Source organism: Melanaphis sacchari, unplaced genomic scaffold (assembly GCF_002803265.2).
Source record: "Melanaphis sacchari strain LSU unplaced genomic scaffold, SCAv2.0 Contig12_pilon_pilon, whole genome shotgun sequence".
Lineage (NCBI taxonomy): Eukaryota > Metazoa > Arthropoda > Insecta > Hemiptera > Aphididae > Melanaphis > Melanaphis sacchari.
The window spans coordinates 604,439-622,458 of record NW_020270527.1 but is presented as its reverse complement, the minus strand read 5'-3'; the positions used below and the strand labels follow the sequence as shown (position 1 = coordinate 622,458).

At 26.1% G+C, this 18,020-nt stretch overlaps 1 protein-coding gene and 1 long non-coding RNA gene across 3 annotated transcripts in view; one reads left to right on the top strand and one right to left on the bottom strand.

Moving 5' to 3' along the window:
• The window catches only part of LOC112591165 (tensin-3-like), a 140,359-nt gene that overhangs the window by 17,211 nt on the left and 105,128 nt on the right, over positions 1–18,020 (bottom strand). For both annotated transcript variants that reach the window (XM_025334881.1, XM_025334880.1), the window contains exon 4: positions 9,832–9,978. In XM_025334881.1, coding sequence (XP_025190666.1) covers positions 9,832–9,978 — 147 coding nt within the window. The remainder of the gene's footprint in view (positions 1–9,831; positions 9,979–18,020) is intronic.
• The window catches only part of LOC112591166, a 125,066-nt gene that overhangs the window by 22,009 nt on the left and 85,037 nt on the right, over positions 1–18,020 (top strand). The window contains exon 2 of the long non-coding RNA XR_003114490.1: positions 14,166–14,283. This is a non-coding gene — a long non-coding RNA (uncharacterized LOC112591166). The remainder of the gene's footprint in view (positions 1–14,165; positions 14,284–18,020) is intronic.

Genomic DNA, 18,020 nt, shown 5'->3' with positions numbered 1-18,020 from the left:
ACCTACTGACATTTTTAACACACATCACCACGATCGGTTTATAATACAATACAGTATAATTATTGTCGAACAAAGTATAAAAACGATGGAGTACGGATAATGTGTACGCAGTTGTCAAACATCATAATAAACAGACAAAAAGAAATATATATATATATATATATATATATATACATATGTATAAAAAGTAACATACAAAGTCGGCTAAAATTTTTTAAATTGTGTTTCTATAGCTTGTTTTTAACAGTTCCGTATAACGGTTTCAAATAATTTATAAACACTAATAAAAAAAATTTTTATTGAGTTATAATAATATACTTACATTTTATGTTTAAGAAAAAAAACGATAACGCAAACAACGCGCGAGACTGCTTACCAGAGTATTAATTATAATTTATAAATAATATGCACCCGGAATTTTTGATGCGCCGTTGAACGAATTTAATGGTCGGGTTATTCTGACGCTAGAGAGACGTTCAATGAATAATAGTCATAAAAATAAAAAAAAATAACATAATAAAATACCGGTAGCTATAGACGACTTGTACGGCGGTATGTGTACAATAATAATACTATACATAGATATATAATATACAACGCATACCGGAATATTATATACAAAAACATATTATATACACATTTAAACCAGTAATTATATACCAAACGCGTACATAACTTATGATATATTATAACAATAATAATATACCTATATATTTAATATGGAGGGGAAAAGACGAGTAGGATGAGAATGGTAATCGGCCGGCGGCGGACATCACCTTCATTGTTGGTCCTGTGTGTATGTGTGTAATAATTACGACCTACGCGGTGGAAACTCGGTCGTTGTGGTGGAGGTGGCGGAGGACTCGTCACAGCCGTGGTCTCGTTTTGATTTTGGACGTTGCGCGACCGACCGGTTTTTCATTATTTATTTGTTTATTTTTTTCCACTATTGTACACCTCATTGTTTTGGGTCCGATAAAAATTTATTCATTTATGGTTTGATATATTATTATTACGGTATACGTATGGAGTTGTTATACCATGTGTACATGTAGGTGTACCTAGACACACGGTAGCCGCGGTAATTATAAGTTATAATACGATAAGATAGTTTGTACCTATTAAGATAATAAGATCCCCAATCATAATTTTCTTCAATTTCGTCAAATATTTTAAGAATGATGGTTTTTTTTTTTTTTTAAATTAAAATTTAGATTTAGACACAAATAACTATTATAGGAATAATATCATTATTTTAATTTTAAAAATAAGAACATAATTTATTATTGTAAACTGCATTGAAATACTGCATTTAAACTACAAAAAAATAGTTTCTACGAGCATTAAACAGAACTTTTAGGAAAATTAATAGAATAAAAGGTAGGCAAGTGGGGACCGTTCTGATGTACATTAGAAGGATAGGTGTTTTAAATTTAAATTCAATGATATATATATATATATACATATATGTATATGCATATTTATTTGAATCATTTTATACGAAATACGAATCTGATCAGGGATACGGTCTGGTCAGCCTACATTACTATGTTTATTTCGTGATATACTTTTTGATATAGCTATAAAACACTTATTTTATTTTTAGTTTTACAGTAAGTTGATTAAATTGTTTTTAAAAATATCGTATTTATTATATTATTATTACTTAATTGTTATAATAATATTTATTTATACCGTATTATATTAACTTATGCAATTCAAAATTCAATAATATCTTTTTGTAAATATCGTAAGGCAGTAAAATTATATTCTTAGAATTAATAGATAAATTAAAAATATCAATACGTATAATAAAATTCATAATAACATTATGCATGAAAAAGTTTTAAATTCCCGGGATTTCAAATTATAAAAAAATAATTAACATTGCTATTTATCGTTTAAATAAGTAATTCTGTCCAAATTTAACTTAAAATGTTTATAAAAATAATCGTCTTTATATATTTATTTTATATTATTTTATCTTTATTTTATGATTTAAGTATAGATTGTTTATTAGGAATCTTGAATTAAATTTAAAAAATTTAAAAATAAACAAAACATTTGTTATGAATTTTTAATATGATATTGGCAGAAATTTTGATAAATTTCGTTAAAATTTTAACTTTAAATGCATTAAAAAAAAATATGCCTGAATTTTTAATATTTTATACAAATATAACATGATTTTATGTGAGATATTTTTTCATGAGTTTTGATCCATTGAATAATTTTTATTCATTATTATAGAAAAAACTAAATAAAATTAAAATTTTTCCATGCCTTTAAATAAGTCAAAAATAATTTTCAAAATTTTATCACATACCTAATGAGAATTATAATTTAAAAATTTGGTAAAAATTTTAAGTATCTATTGATAGGTATTATATTTTTTTTAAATATAACATATTATTATTAAAAAAAGTTTGAGGAGAAATTTTAAAGCTGAATATCCAATATTGTAAAAATTTAAATTTCAGATGCTCTTAAAAATTAACTTGGCTTTATGGTATACATTTTTTATATACAATATACATAAAGAAGTTGAAAATTTATAAAAGATCATTGTATTACATTTTCAAATCTTAGGTACCTATAAAAACTAATTTTTATACATTTCTAACTTCAAAATAGTTTTTGCAATTTTAAAATTCTGTCAAAATTTTAACTTTGAATGCTTATAAAAATATTTGTTGACTAGATTTTTGGTAGGTATTTTTGAATTTAGAATAACAATTTAAAACGAGTTTTATATTAGATTTTCAAGTATTTTTACTCAGCGAATAATTTTTAATTAACATTTCTAGAAAATAAAATTTCCCATGTCTATAAATAGCTCAAAAATATTCAAAATATTTTGATAATTTATTCGTTTATATAAATTGATAATTTAAACATTTGGTGTAAATTTTAAGCATCTAAAATATTTCATTTTCGAGTACATCAACAAAACAAAATCAATTTCGTTGAAAATTGAATTTGCTTAAAAATGACCGTTTTTTTTTAGTTTATTTTTGTTTTTCCGATTATACCATATATATTATTTTCCAAAATACTAATTAGATTAAATTTAGTAGAGACCACCCTTATTTTTGAAATTTAAAACCTTTTTACTACTCTAAAAGTGTGATGAACTGAGAATGGACTATTATAGATTTGTTCTTATGTCAGATGAATGGGATGAATTTAATTTGATTTTGTTTCGAGTTAAAGCCAGGTATTTTAAAGTAATAGGTTAGAAATATTTACTGAGAAATGATGATAGCAGGTTACCAAGATACCTATCTTGGTATTATGGTGGAATTTTAAGTTGAACGATAAGCATAAAGATAAGTTTTAGCTGAGTCTAACTAAAGTACACATAGTGTATTTATATTATTTTGTATCGTCGTTGAGTAGTTGACTTAGGTATCAATCATTGTGACGTTACGGACGTTGGGTCGGTTTACGCGTTTCGTCGTTCTCTGATGTCTAGACACGTGTGACGATCAAATTGAAATTTGGAGATTGATTATAAAAAAAAATAAGATAAAAAATTGTCACCTATTCTTGATTTCCTCAGGGATGATGGCTTATTTTTTGTTGTTATACACAGTGCCGAATTTCATTGTTGTTTTTCACGTTTAGTCCGATACATTTGGATGATAATAGAGACCCGGAAAAATTCCACGTGATACATCATGTCAGACGTTTTTGTACTTCAATTTGTTGCGTATACGAGTTTGGACATTTATGTTTGATATATATGTATAGATTGCTAAATAGTTAAAAAGTTTGTTCGTCGTATTTACTTCTAATAAGGGGCATTTAAAAACTTATTAATGTTGTTAACTTCTTTAAAGTTATTTATACACTTTTTATGTGAATAGACATTTTTGAAACAACCCATCCATAGCCAATGAAAACGGATTTTGAATAGATTTTTTAATTTATTTAAACTTGCTGTGTAGTAATTTTTGGATACATTAATTATTAGAAGGTAAAAGTATAAAATGTTTGTATAATCAACATACCTATTATATCAGAATGCTCATTATTTATAACACAAGATTATTATGCATTAGAAGTATATAATATAAAACTATATTATTTAATTCAAATTCGTATTTTTTTTTTGTGGGTTAGTTTATCATACTTATATGAAAAATATATAGGTGTACATTCAAAGTTGGTGTGATTGATATCATAAAAAAATAAACTGTTTTTTATGATAATTGTAAAATTATTTTCAAAGTTAAGCCCTTGTAATAATTTTGTAATTATTATTTAATCTAAAATTTACAGCTAATATTGTAATTAAATAATCTCAAATGAAAGGATAAGACTTAATAAAAATAATTTAAAATCCTTGTTATACTAAAATTCTAATATAATTCGAGACACGTAGACAATACGACTTTATATTTCTTGAATTTTAAATTTGATTTGGTAGAAAATACTTCGTTAGAAATATTTTTGTCGAAACGAATTATATTATTACATTTAACATTATGATGATAAAATATAAAAGATCTGAAATGGAAAAATAAGGTTAATAATTTTTATATTTTTTCTACATTGAAATTTATACATTTAACGTAACAGAAACTATTCACACCTTTAGAGTATAATAGTATTAAGATGAATTGAAATTTATTTCCTGTTAATACATTACTGAAAAATTCGTTTCTTAATAACAATTTACAATAATAATTACAATTACACAACATTATAGTAATTGCAATTCAAGCCGTTAAAAAAGTTAACAAAGTTAAAAAGTTAAAAATACATAAAATTGGTTATGTACCTATTCATATTTATTCCTTTGTAATTATCTTGTAATTTCTATAGAAACTACTAAACATTATAGGTATGATTACGATATTACGATTTGAATTTGGTATGTAGTCGACCATTTAGTCTGTTATTTATTAATTACTAATAAAGAGGCGTGATGCACAGTACTAATAGAACAATTTAGGATAAAATAAATATTGATTTATAGAAAAATTATATTTAATACCTTATAACCTTGATAATTAAAATATAATCGTATATAAAAATTATAAATGAGTTAAATGTCAAATACAATTTTTAATGATTATTCAATAAAAAATAAAAAAGTTAGATATTAATCAGCAGATGCCTAATATGATTAATTAGATTATTCTTACTAATATTGTTTTTATAAAACTTTACGTCTAGTTGTAAATAATTTGTACAAACTACAATTCTTAGGGAATGAAAATATCAACTACTTAAATGCTTAATAAATTTATAAATCTACTGGCAACCCATCATGGTTAGAATGACACACTATGGGACGTGATTATTTTCTGTACCATAACTTGTTAAAAACACAAGCGCGCTCGTTTTCTATATAATTTTAATGAGCACTCGCAGGAAGCAATGATTTCTCACCCGCGGTGTCTATTATAATACGACCAAATAAACAAAATTTGTTTATCGTTCCGTTTGGTAAATATTTGGCAAAACAACTTAAACGTTTTAACGTAGCCATAACGATTCGCATCACGCCGTTTCTAATCAAAAGTAAACCGGAGTCGTTCTTAACTCCGTGACTAGACCGGAAATTGTATTATTATAAAAGCCCGAGTCATGTTTATTATTATTATTATTATTTTTTATGTTTTTGTTGGTCATGATGGTATTTTTCCTCGTCGTCTTCAAGGACCATGATGTTAATTTTGCCTGCGGCGGCGGCGTTTATTTGTAAAAGTAAGATACAAAAATAAGTAGAAAAAAAGGGAAGGAGGTTCAAAATTCAAATCACCATGGTTTTACTCTTATAATACAGTGTAAATGCTGCTGTAGAAATGGATTGTTAGAAGTTTTACAATACATTCAACGCAATTTAATGGGCATTCTCATTATATATTTTATTTGTATTTCTCACGTGAAAAACCATATAATAAACCATATATCCTTTATATTATGTATATATATAGTATACATACCATATACTAGTTCGTTATATCATCTAGCAACGGAGTTTGAAGTGGTTGACTAATCCTTGAATATACGCAAGTATTAGACACACGTAGTCTTGTCCTTGTATATATAAATAATATTTAAATTATTTGTTTTTTTACTAGTAAAATTCTTTGTATAACTGCGCGTTGTATTGGTTTAGTGCATAAAAATTTAGTTGTTTAGCATAAAGTATTTACAAAGACGCGATAAAGAGTACATCACGTAGTTATCGTTTATTTTTAATGTAATCACCCAATGAAGCGGATATGACCTTAAACTGTGAAAATACCAGTATTAGTTAGGGCTAACTTCCGTTGGAAAATATAGACATTGATTTTTTCATTATTTTTGTATAATAACGTAAAGTTAATTTCACTGAAAATTTTGGTACACTTCACCGTATATTCTGCCGACGCATCGTGATTTTTTTTATAGTAACAGTCGTAAGTTACGTTACGTTAGCCTCTACTTCAAATTGTAAATTCATAAATAAACATTTTACTTATTATCGGTTTGTAATACTTTACGATTTTTAGCCCTATAATTAAAAACGAGGTAGGTACCTACACTTTTTTTTATGAATTAAAATTTTGGGTATTTAATATAACGGATTGTAAATTAATGGAATTTTTTAAGAAAAAAAACCGATAAGAGGGATAATAGATGATGAGGACAGAAGAATGGAAAAAGTGTAAGTAGAACATTTAACATTCTAACGTGATCATGACGCGTGTGATATGTACAGCATTATTACACTGTGACATGTATACAAATCATTGTCGCTTGTAAACTGTCTGTTTTTTATCAGTGTGGGACGCGAACTAATGGTGGATTGTGGACAAATGCGAGTAGAAAATATAACGACGAGAATTTCCACTCTAATGTAAAGGTGGACAAGGCGCGTTTATCTTATAATCTGGACAAAAGTCTTCGCGATAAAGAACGTTTCAATCAAATCATGAAACCGTCTCGGGTGTCGTGGATACTAGGATCGAGACAGCTCGATCGGGGATTATACTATATTCACTGTATATTAGGTATAATACATTATACTATGATATGAGTACACATTAGGAGAAAGTTAATTACCTCATTTGTACCACTTACCTACCACATCATTTGGGTTTAGTCGTGATGGACAGTGTTGTGCATTCAGATCGACTTTTCGTAAAATATAACTAGATATATTTTATAAATCAGATTATATAAAATAATTTTTAAGAATTGTATTTAACATATTTATATTTGTTAATTTTACATAATTTATTACAAATATTATTAATATATATATATTTAATAGACAAGAATAATGTTATCGTATGAAAGGAATTTATCCTAGGTAGGTATAGTATTTCCTATTATGTTATAATAGGTCATCTATCTTTAAAGTTTACTCAGTACTACGAGGTCTTGAATCAATAAAATTTACAAATTTGTTATTAATAGTGATATAAGATATAATAGAAACTTTAAGATTTTAACTATAGTATTAAAACTCATAGGTAATCTACATTATCAAATTAATAAAGTGATACCTAACCAAAAAGTACTATTTAATAATATAAATTATGTGAATCATATAATAATCATAAAGTTGTATAATATTATACATTATCGTATATTTATCAAAAAAATCAACCATTTTATAAATAATAGTACTGTATGGTTGTATTGGTTTTTACATCATGACACAATATATTCTTTATTTCGGTGACTCACGATTTCGCATTACACGATTCTATATATACCTTTTTATTCATATGATTTCACACAAAGTTAATTTGCAACGTTGCTTGGAAAATTTATTTTAAAAATAATTTTAGACATCTAAATAATTGATAATAATTATTAAAATAAGTTAAAAGCAAAGAAAAATATGTATCGAATTCACCATACATTTTAAATTTGTCACAATTTGATATCTAAAAAAAAAAAAAATATATAATACACTTTTTAAATTATTTTCTATTTTTATACAATAGAATTTTAAAACAAATAATCTTTATTTAATTTTTTTTTATTTAAGAGTATTACAAAACAAACTATAATTAGGTATTAACTTTTGTCATATTGTTATAGTCGTTGGTATTAAGGAAAAATTGATATAGACGATTATCATATTTTTTTACATACTTAATTATTAATTATTATTTGTATTATCATTTATTAAAAAATATATGGGTTTCTCCTTTTTATACATAATATTAAAATAAAAAGTATAGGTAATAATGTCGGTTATAATGTAATGAAACATTCAAGATAACAGAAATAATGACAAATTAATTAGAATAGAAAAAAATATATTAACGAAACAAAATATTGAAACAAATAATTGTCAAAGATGAGGGACTCATTGGCAAGTAACAGAATACGCATCAGAGGCTTATTTTTTAAATAATTTTTGTTGGATCAGAAATATAGAAGATGTTGTTTTAAAAACAATATTTATGCAAAGGAACTCTAAAATTTATTAGAGATAATATAAATGGAGAGTTAATTTGGTTTGTTACTAGACCACGAATAAATATTAAATTTAACATTTTTCCGCGTTCATAAAATTAGGCGGTATACTGTAAGATATTGGTATAATTATGAGCTAAATAATTAATACCAAATACAAAGTAAGATGATCTAAAAAATAAGCATTGTACACGCTCAAGTTCATCGAAGTCAGTAATAATAAAAGGATCTTTGAATACATATCCGTCCTCTAAAATGTAACGTATTCACTCACACTACAACGATTTAAGTGATTTTACAAGTTTTAAGTTTCAAAGTAGAAAAACCATAAACTTTTAAACGCTCTTTTAGGAAAAATTACATATTATCATTACATTAACTAATTTATTTTATTTTTATTACAATAAAATTTGAAAATAAATAATAATTATTATTATCTCATAGAACTATATTCGACAATGTAATAGTGACTTTTTTGCAAAAACGTTTTACATTCAGATAAAATAAAAATAAAAAGTTTTATATGACGAAAAATTTGTAATTTTGAGTATATATAAAGGTATATTACGAGGAGTTGTTGTGTGTAACTTCTTTGTTTAATTGAAAATTTTTTCCAGTGCAGCATATATTTAATCAGAACAAATAAATTTTAATACAAAATATAATGTAAAAAAGTGTGTAGTTCATTTTTTGTGTACATTTTTTTTTTCAAATAATAACTAATTTGATTAAAATTTAAAATTAAATTTATTCAAAAATAGGTAATAATTTTAAAGCTATTTTAAATGTTTTATCGCTGTCGCTAAAAAATTATATAATTATTATTTATATCTATAATTTCTAATAAATTCAAAAAATATTATTATTTAGGTAAACAAAGATATAGTAAAACATTTAAAAATCCTTATTAATTGCAATTAAAAAGACATAATTATTATAAATGATAATAATTATTAGGTTTAACAAATTAATTATTGATATAAGTAAGCCGGCGCATTGTGTATGCAATTTCATAACATTGCGACGCGCGTGAACAGTTCGTTGTATGCGTCATACATTATTGAGAGAGGTGTTTGTCTGTAAACTTATACAATACTAAAAACGAATCATAAATAAATTGCATTTTGCTCTTTTTATTTTTATGTCAACTCTTGTTTTCTATCCACTTGAGCCCACTAACATCACCGGGGACGCGGAATGTGAGCATTAATTTCTACTGACACCGATGGGAAAATCGTAACTCGTTTATCAAGTACAATGTCGTTTTATTGCACACTACGACGACCGTGTTTAAACTCACCTCATTTTCGTAATGTGCAATTTAATTTATAGAAAAAAAAAAAAAAAAAAAAAAAAATGAAATGTAAAATTAAATATAAATAAAAATGATATATCTACCTGTTCAGCCGTCTTTGTAACAAACAAATGACAGTACTGTTTGTTGATATGACCACCAGGTTGTCTGGCCAGGAAACAAAATTGTTTACAACCCGGATCGCACGTAGCGTACGAAACTCTCCTGAGTCCGTGAGCCATTAAAACCTCCTGAAATGAGAGTTGAATAAAAAATTACTAAAGAAAATTTATTATGGTTTTTGGTTTTTGTTTATATCAAAAAGGGTTTTAGATTAGTTAGGTAGTGTCCGGAAGTAAAACGAGTGTTAGCTGATTTTGATACAGGAAATGAACTAATTTCCTGCTGCCGTTAATAATACTAATGCGATCGAAAAACATGCCTTGTAACCGGAGAAATTGAATTTAAAGACATTTTCATTTCCTTATTCATCCCAGCAGCTTCCGAAATACACCTCACATTGGGCTTATTATTTGCAAACAAATTATATATACATCGTATCACATAAATAAATATTATGCCGAATGAATAGGCTATAAACCTACTCATTCAATTTATAATATTGATAAAATAGTATTATAATTCAATACGTCAATTCATGATTCAACAGTCGTCATATAATTATTACTATTTACCTATGAACTGATTTTATTATAATCCTTTTGTCTTACCTATACGATAATATACAAGTATTAAATGTAATATTATGTGCATTAATTCATAGCCTAAAATTTTCCTTAATAATTTTATGGTTATTGAATATGACTTGTTTATAGTATAATCCATATTGAAATTCAAAAGTGGCATGGTTGTATAATGTTGCTAATAATTATAATTTATATTTTTATTAATATTGTATAATTATTGTTGGAGTTTAAAATAAAATTTGAAATATTAAAACTTTTACGTTTCGTAAATATAACATTTTTTTTTCACATAATTACTTATTTAAAGGTAATTTATTTGCAACAATTCATAATTGAACAAATCATTTATTATTCGCACATATATTGATGGATGTATTGTAAATTTTATATTTTTTTTTTTTTTAATAAATCAATATTCAAAGCCTTATAAAAGTCATAATTCTTAAGGGTATATTAAGACATTATACTATAAACAGTATAAACATTAATTTTAAACAATGTAATATATACTTTTTGTTAATATGATTACATTGTTTCATTTAATAATAATTTTTACAATAGTTGTAGAGTTATAAAATTTATTTTAAGTTAAAGTTTCAATATAGTATAGTGTTGTAAATAATTTATTATGATAGCTTTTGTGCATTCGTGTATTTTTTGAAGTGTTCAAACATATGCATTTTTCAGGAACTATGATTGAAATGTAATATTTAACATATATTTATTCTTCAAAATATATTAAAAAAACTATTTTAATTATTTATAAATAAATACACAAAAACAAAAAAAGTAAAATCAAATCGCATTTAATGTTAACATTTATATATGCTCTAATATCGTTTTAAAGATTATATTACGGAATTTAATATTTACCGATACCCAAAAAATACGTGTATTGAATTTAACGATGTTTCATTTTAATTACCGAGATAATGAATAAATATTTACTATTAAAAATATTTTTAAATTAAACATTATCGAGAGAACTTTAATCGTTATTTTTACGAGGGTTGACTGATTCATAAAATATGACCCCCGACCTATGTGTAAATCGCGTTTCTTGCTTAAAAAAAAAAAAAAACTCGTACAAATATTTCCCTCAGTAAAAATAACTATGTATGAATATATCGATGCTACCGTCCACAGATACGATTAAATCATTATATCGAGCTAAATATTAATTAATATTTGCTAAAAACCATATCAAAAATTTGAATCACGTAAATGAAGAGAGCAAAAACATGGTTCCCCTAGTCGTAATATGCCAGAATATGCATGGAATTTTTTAAACAAAAAAAGTATACAGCAGTTATGTAGAGAATATAATACATCCTATCAGTGTGGTGTTGCTGCAGTCATTTTATTGGCTATGGAAATGTTTTTTTTTAGTTAAAAATAAAATATTTTTTTCATTCTATATAATGTAGTTATGTTTTATATGTGTATTATATAACATTACCAAGAATGCTTATAAACATGCTTGATGGTATTTTTTTTTAATACTTTTCCCCTAGATTTAATGATATTGTGAAAAACGCTTATTTAAATTCATCTTAACTTCTTAATACGATTTTAATGCTAATTGAATTATAATATAAATATTCATCGAGGTCTTATTCAATTTTATCACCGTTTTTTACTTTTTAAGATAACTTTTGTCTGTAAAATTAATTTATTATACACCAAATTAATTTTAGTTGGTAATATCGAAAATACAATATTCTATTAATAAATTATGTAAAGTTTATTGAAAACCAAATAAAAATATAAATTATCCAATAATGTTAAAGAGTTCGACTTAAAAAGGTCGTTGGGAAAAATATTTTTTTGAAAATTAATATTAAGTGTCGTCTGTATGAAAATCGGTACTGAAAAATGATTTGCACTAATTTTGTATAAAAGTATCTCAATTGTCTGTAACTTTTATGTCTTATGTGCTTAATAAAAGTAGATATGTGTATAATAAAAATGATTTTTAGGATTAACGAGTAGAAGTGTAAGAAAAATCTTTTAACTCAGATTAGATTTTAATTATTATTAAGTACAGAAGAAAGTAATCAAATCATTGTACAATCAAAAGTCATCAGTTTCTTTTATTTTCATCTGCAAAAGAGGTATTAATGTATTATTTAAAGAGGTATTCATTACACATTAATTTTTGGTATGCAAATGTTACGAGTAAAATGATTATTCTATTACATTTAAGACGTCTAAGTTTGTTGTACTTATCATATTTTTCTTTTCTACGATTTAGTATCTTCATGTGCCATCTATCCTTTCATGTTTCACGCTACTCGTTTCCATCACTAAAATTAACGTAATAATTAGCACTGGGTGTAGGGGGAGGCAATCCGGGGCACGTATCCCGGATACTAGTCATAAAGGGGCGCGCAAATTTCTTATTATGTAATAAGTGAAAAAAAAAAGGTTATTGATATAGAAGGGCGCCAATTTCATATTTTGCCCCGGGTTAAAAAAATGTTAGATCCGGCACTGGTAATAATCGCAAAATATAATATACAATTCAACAGATGTTGGTAGACATAAAATTTGGATACGTATGTATGTATCTATAACATAGGTTCTTAACCAGGGGTCCATGGACCGCTTGGGGGTCCGTAGATGGTTATTCGGGGGTCACCCAGAAATAAATTTGTTTTAATAGCGTTTTTAAGATAATAATAATAATGTCTTGCCCACATTTATTTAACTAGATATATATAATTTTTTTTTTTTGGTGGGGGGGTGGGAGGGGGGGGGGCCATGATTATATTTTGTACTTAAAAAGGATCCATGGACCAGAAAAGGTTGAGAATCTATGATCTATAATAACAATAATAATGATAATATTATATATATATATATATACCATATATGCCTGCAAAGGTTAAGAAAAACGCCAGTTTTTGTGCCTATACATTATTCATGTACACGGATTGTTGTCACGCGGTTAACTTGCGTATACAAATAAATATTTATTATATAGTATACATAGAATATGATTTATTTCCGTATTCATCCCTCCCCCTTAATTCCGTGTCACCACGATCATTGATGAAGCGATGGGGCGGAGGATGAGTTAAGAAAATGCTTGCATTTTTATGTACTCAGGGACAAGAGGAAAAGATGACGATAGGGAGAACAAGATGAGGATAAAATATGTGCTCGTCTGAATATTTTCAGATACGGATGGTCTATTATAATATGTGGTGTGAGCATCGGCAGAAGGGTTTGAGCCCTTTAGGTGTTTGTGTGTACAGTCGCACATACACATAGACTATTCATATAAACTTATGCAGTGAACGGAAATCGTAAGCTACCGTCTCCGCCACTACCATAGCATTGAATAGTCTGAGAGAGCGTATGGAGAATTTCAACTGTTGTACACTATTTAATGTATTATTTTATACAGGATGATTCTTCAAGTTTGCTTACCCTTATTATATCCTTTATTTATAAATCGTGCATTTATTCAAATTCTGATTTTTTAGAATTCTTAAGTATACAAAAATACCATCACATTTTTAAACACTCGAGGTTATGATTATTTTAAAATCATAGTATGAATCGATTAGTAATAATTTATAAGTCGTAAAATTATTCAAGTATAATAAGGAAGTATGCTTGACTAAAATAATATACTATATATATTTTATATTTTATGATAATTATAGCCTTAAGTTCATAATGCTTAATTATTTCAAAAACTGATCGTACAAATTTCTATTTAGATACATCAAAACTTGATCATCTGCTCACTAATAATTTACAGTAAAAATAAGGATTCTGTCAACTGAAACAAAGAAGATTGTATCATGATGGGACACACTTGAAATGGCATAAACAAAGGTTAGAATTTAAATAAATACATAATTAATAAGGATGGAAAATGGTTGTAAACACGTCCAATGATATCACCCTGTATATTACTATTTATTTATATTATATTTACTATCGCCGCTAGTTCCATTGCGTAGAACGTCTGAGAGATAATTTCAATCAGAACAAAAACGTATCTATACATGCAATATTTTATATTATATCCACTTTGCATAATATTATAAAATAATATATATGCTACAGAATTGCACTCGCGCGTATAATAATATGTTCATGTATTGTATATTATGTACGTATAATATTCAATTTTATGAATAAAACCACGTGTTCCGTCGTAATACCGTACGGATTTCGCCTCGGCAAACCCATTTTGAATCCCCATAAATAGTCAAGACTATTAGATTCGTCATCATTGCAGAATTCATTGATTATTCAGAGATTTTTTTATGTAAGTCTTTACAGCCTAGCGTTCCACTATATCATTTACGTACAAAGGCCGCAGTGTCGTCCATCGCGCAGTACATTTTTTTACGCACGACTCGTACCTACTTGTATATTAATAATGTAATTTAGTAATATGATGTATACAATTATACGATGCTTATAGCATATAATATTATATGTGTGTGGAATATACATAATAATATTAAAGTTTTAATTTGTTATTTTTTTACTGTTCTCTCTATAACGCACAAATTATTACGAATAAAACGTTGAGATGGACTAAATAATATTACTACAATTTTATTTTCAATTAACTATTATATTCGAGTACTGAGTATTGCGCCATATTGTGTATATTTAATTGAAAAGGATAGTGTATTTTTTTTTTTTTGGTAAACAAGTAACGATCAAGATATATAAGTCCTTTTTGTTATATAAAATATGTAAAGTAATATAGTTAAAACTTTTTTAAATTAACGACTTACAAATGTTACTGATTTTTTTTGTAATAGTCTGGTAAAATGATCTAAATCAATAATATACAATTTTTAAATATTTTAGAACCATTGAATTAATTTGATATAAATTTATTTTATAATAAAATATACTTTAAAGTTACATTTTAAACTTTAAACTATAGATACTTTAATAAATTGGTTTTAAATAGAAATTTTTATCGTTTAAAAACAATTGGTTGTTAAAATATATAAAATAATGATTTATTTTAAGAAATAAAATAAACTTTTAAGGACTTAAATTTTTTTTCAATGAATAAAATTACATTTAATATCAATATTGATATTGTTATGTTTGGTATACCATAACCATTAAAAAGTTTTAATGCTTAAAATTGTTTTTCTGTTCATGCTATTTTATATTTATTTCTATTTATCTGTACATTTTGTAAACTACCTACATAATATGTGTATATAAATTATACGATTCTGAAAACTTATTTTATTTTATATAATAAATACAATTATTTTTGGATGTTGAAGAATAAAATATATTATATAATAATATTTATTAAATATTCGTATGCATACATCTTCGTATAATCAAGATATTAATGTTAGTCAACTTATAGTTAGTAAAATAAAAATACAAAACAACGAGTTTGAGCTTATTCACTCAGTACAATATTATGTATTATTTCTTTATCTTATTTACATACTATAATTTACTTTGATTGGTTTAATTTTCTATTTACGAGTTTTACAAGTGTGTACTATAATCAGTGTTTACTGTTGTTTGTTTATTGATGTTTGATAGTTTTAGTTTTGAAATATAGTAATATAGGTAAAAAATTCAAATCCTCATGAAAATTATTTTGAATTTAAATTTATAACAAAATAATTATTAAAATCATTTTTTTTTTTTTTTTTTTTTGATTAAATAACTAATTTTATTCAAATTCGAACTAAATATGTACATAAATAAAATTATGTTTATATATTTTTCGTATATTTCGCTTTAATATAAACTTATTATGTGGAATCTTCTAGAACATTTTTAAGTATAAACTATAAAAACTATTTTTTTTATAATTTCCAAATTTTTCTTATTTTCTCAAATTTTAAATTTCTAATATTTACAAAAAGAAAAACTTTGTATCTTTAATATTTTTAAAAAGTTAAAATAGAGACAAAATAGTTTGCAAGTTATACCATGTACAGAAAATGCTATATAAATGTTTGTTATAAATTTCAAGTATATTTAGGTTTTGACACGGGTTATATTCGTTTTTGAGATACATACACTAAAAAAATAAAAACAAATAACAAAATCGATTTCGTTGAATATTGGTTGTTTTCGTAAACATTTTAGTTTTACTTTATTTATTTTTTGTTTTTCCTCAGTATTTTGAAAAGTATTACTTAAATATTTTTACTTTTAACCTTCTTGTTGATTGTTGAGTAATCCAATGTGAGATCTAATTTACTACCTAAATTACCCTTAAAATTGAAATACGAAGCATTTTTATTATTTATTATTCCAAAAGGTGATAACAGACAAAAATATATTACTAAAAAACATACATAATTGTAAAATTGATACATTTATCACTCCGCTCAAAATCTAAAACGACTTAAAAATAGATATTGTAATTTTAGTATGACAAATTACGATATATATATATATATATATATTATTAATATGTATATTAATTATGCGCTTATTCAATTTTTTTCAATGATCAGTGTTATGCATTTCTATATACATAGTTTACATAGTTCAACTACGTTTATGATGAAAAATAATAATTAATTATAAAAATTATATACCTACACCACTCATTATAAACAAAGTGATTTTACTGATTAACAGACGAAAACTTTTTTTTTGTCTGGAAGGGCATACCGCATGATTTGCATGCGTTAAATGAACGCATTGATGGTTAACAATAATGTATCTCTATATAGTGCTACTATACTACAACAAGTGTCTAATATTCAATTTGGCGTCTATCATGCACTATACATATTATTATAAACATTATACAGCTATTGGGGGAGAGAGGATGACGCTTATCTCGGTGAACAGTTCATCTTTAGTGTGTGAGTGTGTGTGTGTGTGTGTATGTCGATGAGACCGCATTCAAGGGTGGTAGCGCAGGTGACTAAGGGATAGGATGTTTCAGTACGCTGATGGTTGGGGGAAGGTAGAGGGCGAGGGATCGCGGCCGCCAGGAACTGATGCAGCAAAGCGTCGCACAAGCGGGAAGCGTCAAAAGCCGTTTGATTGATAGTCGTATCCGTATATACAGGCCTTTGACGGGTTGATTAATTAACGATAGCTAGTCGCCGTCGCCGTTGCCATACGTCCCCACGCGGGTTTCTACAGCGGCACGCGCAGAAAAGGTGAAAGTGAACGCCAGTGTCGGAGTAGATGAGGCGGGATGTGATGAAAAAGCTATAGGTACCCAGGTATAGACTTTAGCGTCACCGCCATCTTGTTTTTCGCCTTGCCCTTTACCTCTACTTGTCGTGTTTATTCCGACTTCCACTTGCTTCTATAATCCCAACCACCATCTCCATGCTGCTGTAGACAGTGTTCGAATTTTGATACATGTTCAATGTTGAGCCCCCCTACCATTACATTATACATCTCAAATACGCTCATTAATCAACCTGGGCAAAAATGTATTTCATCATCGTTCTTATATTTTATATAATATAACGTATATAGTGAATATATCATCTCATGGACCTCTATGGAAAGACGAATACTATGACCTCACATCGTCGAAACCCCTTTCAAGTGATTTCTCCTCACTCGTTTTCCGGTAGGCGCCTTTTTTT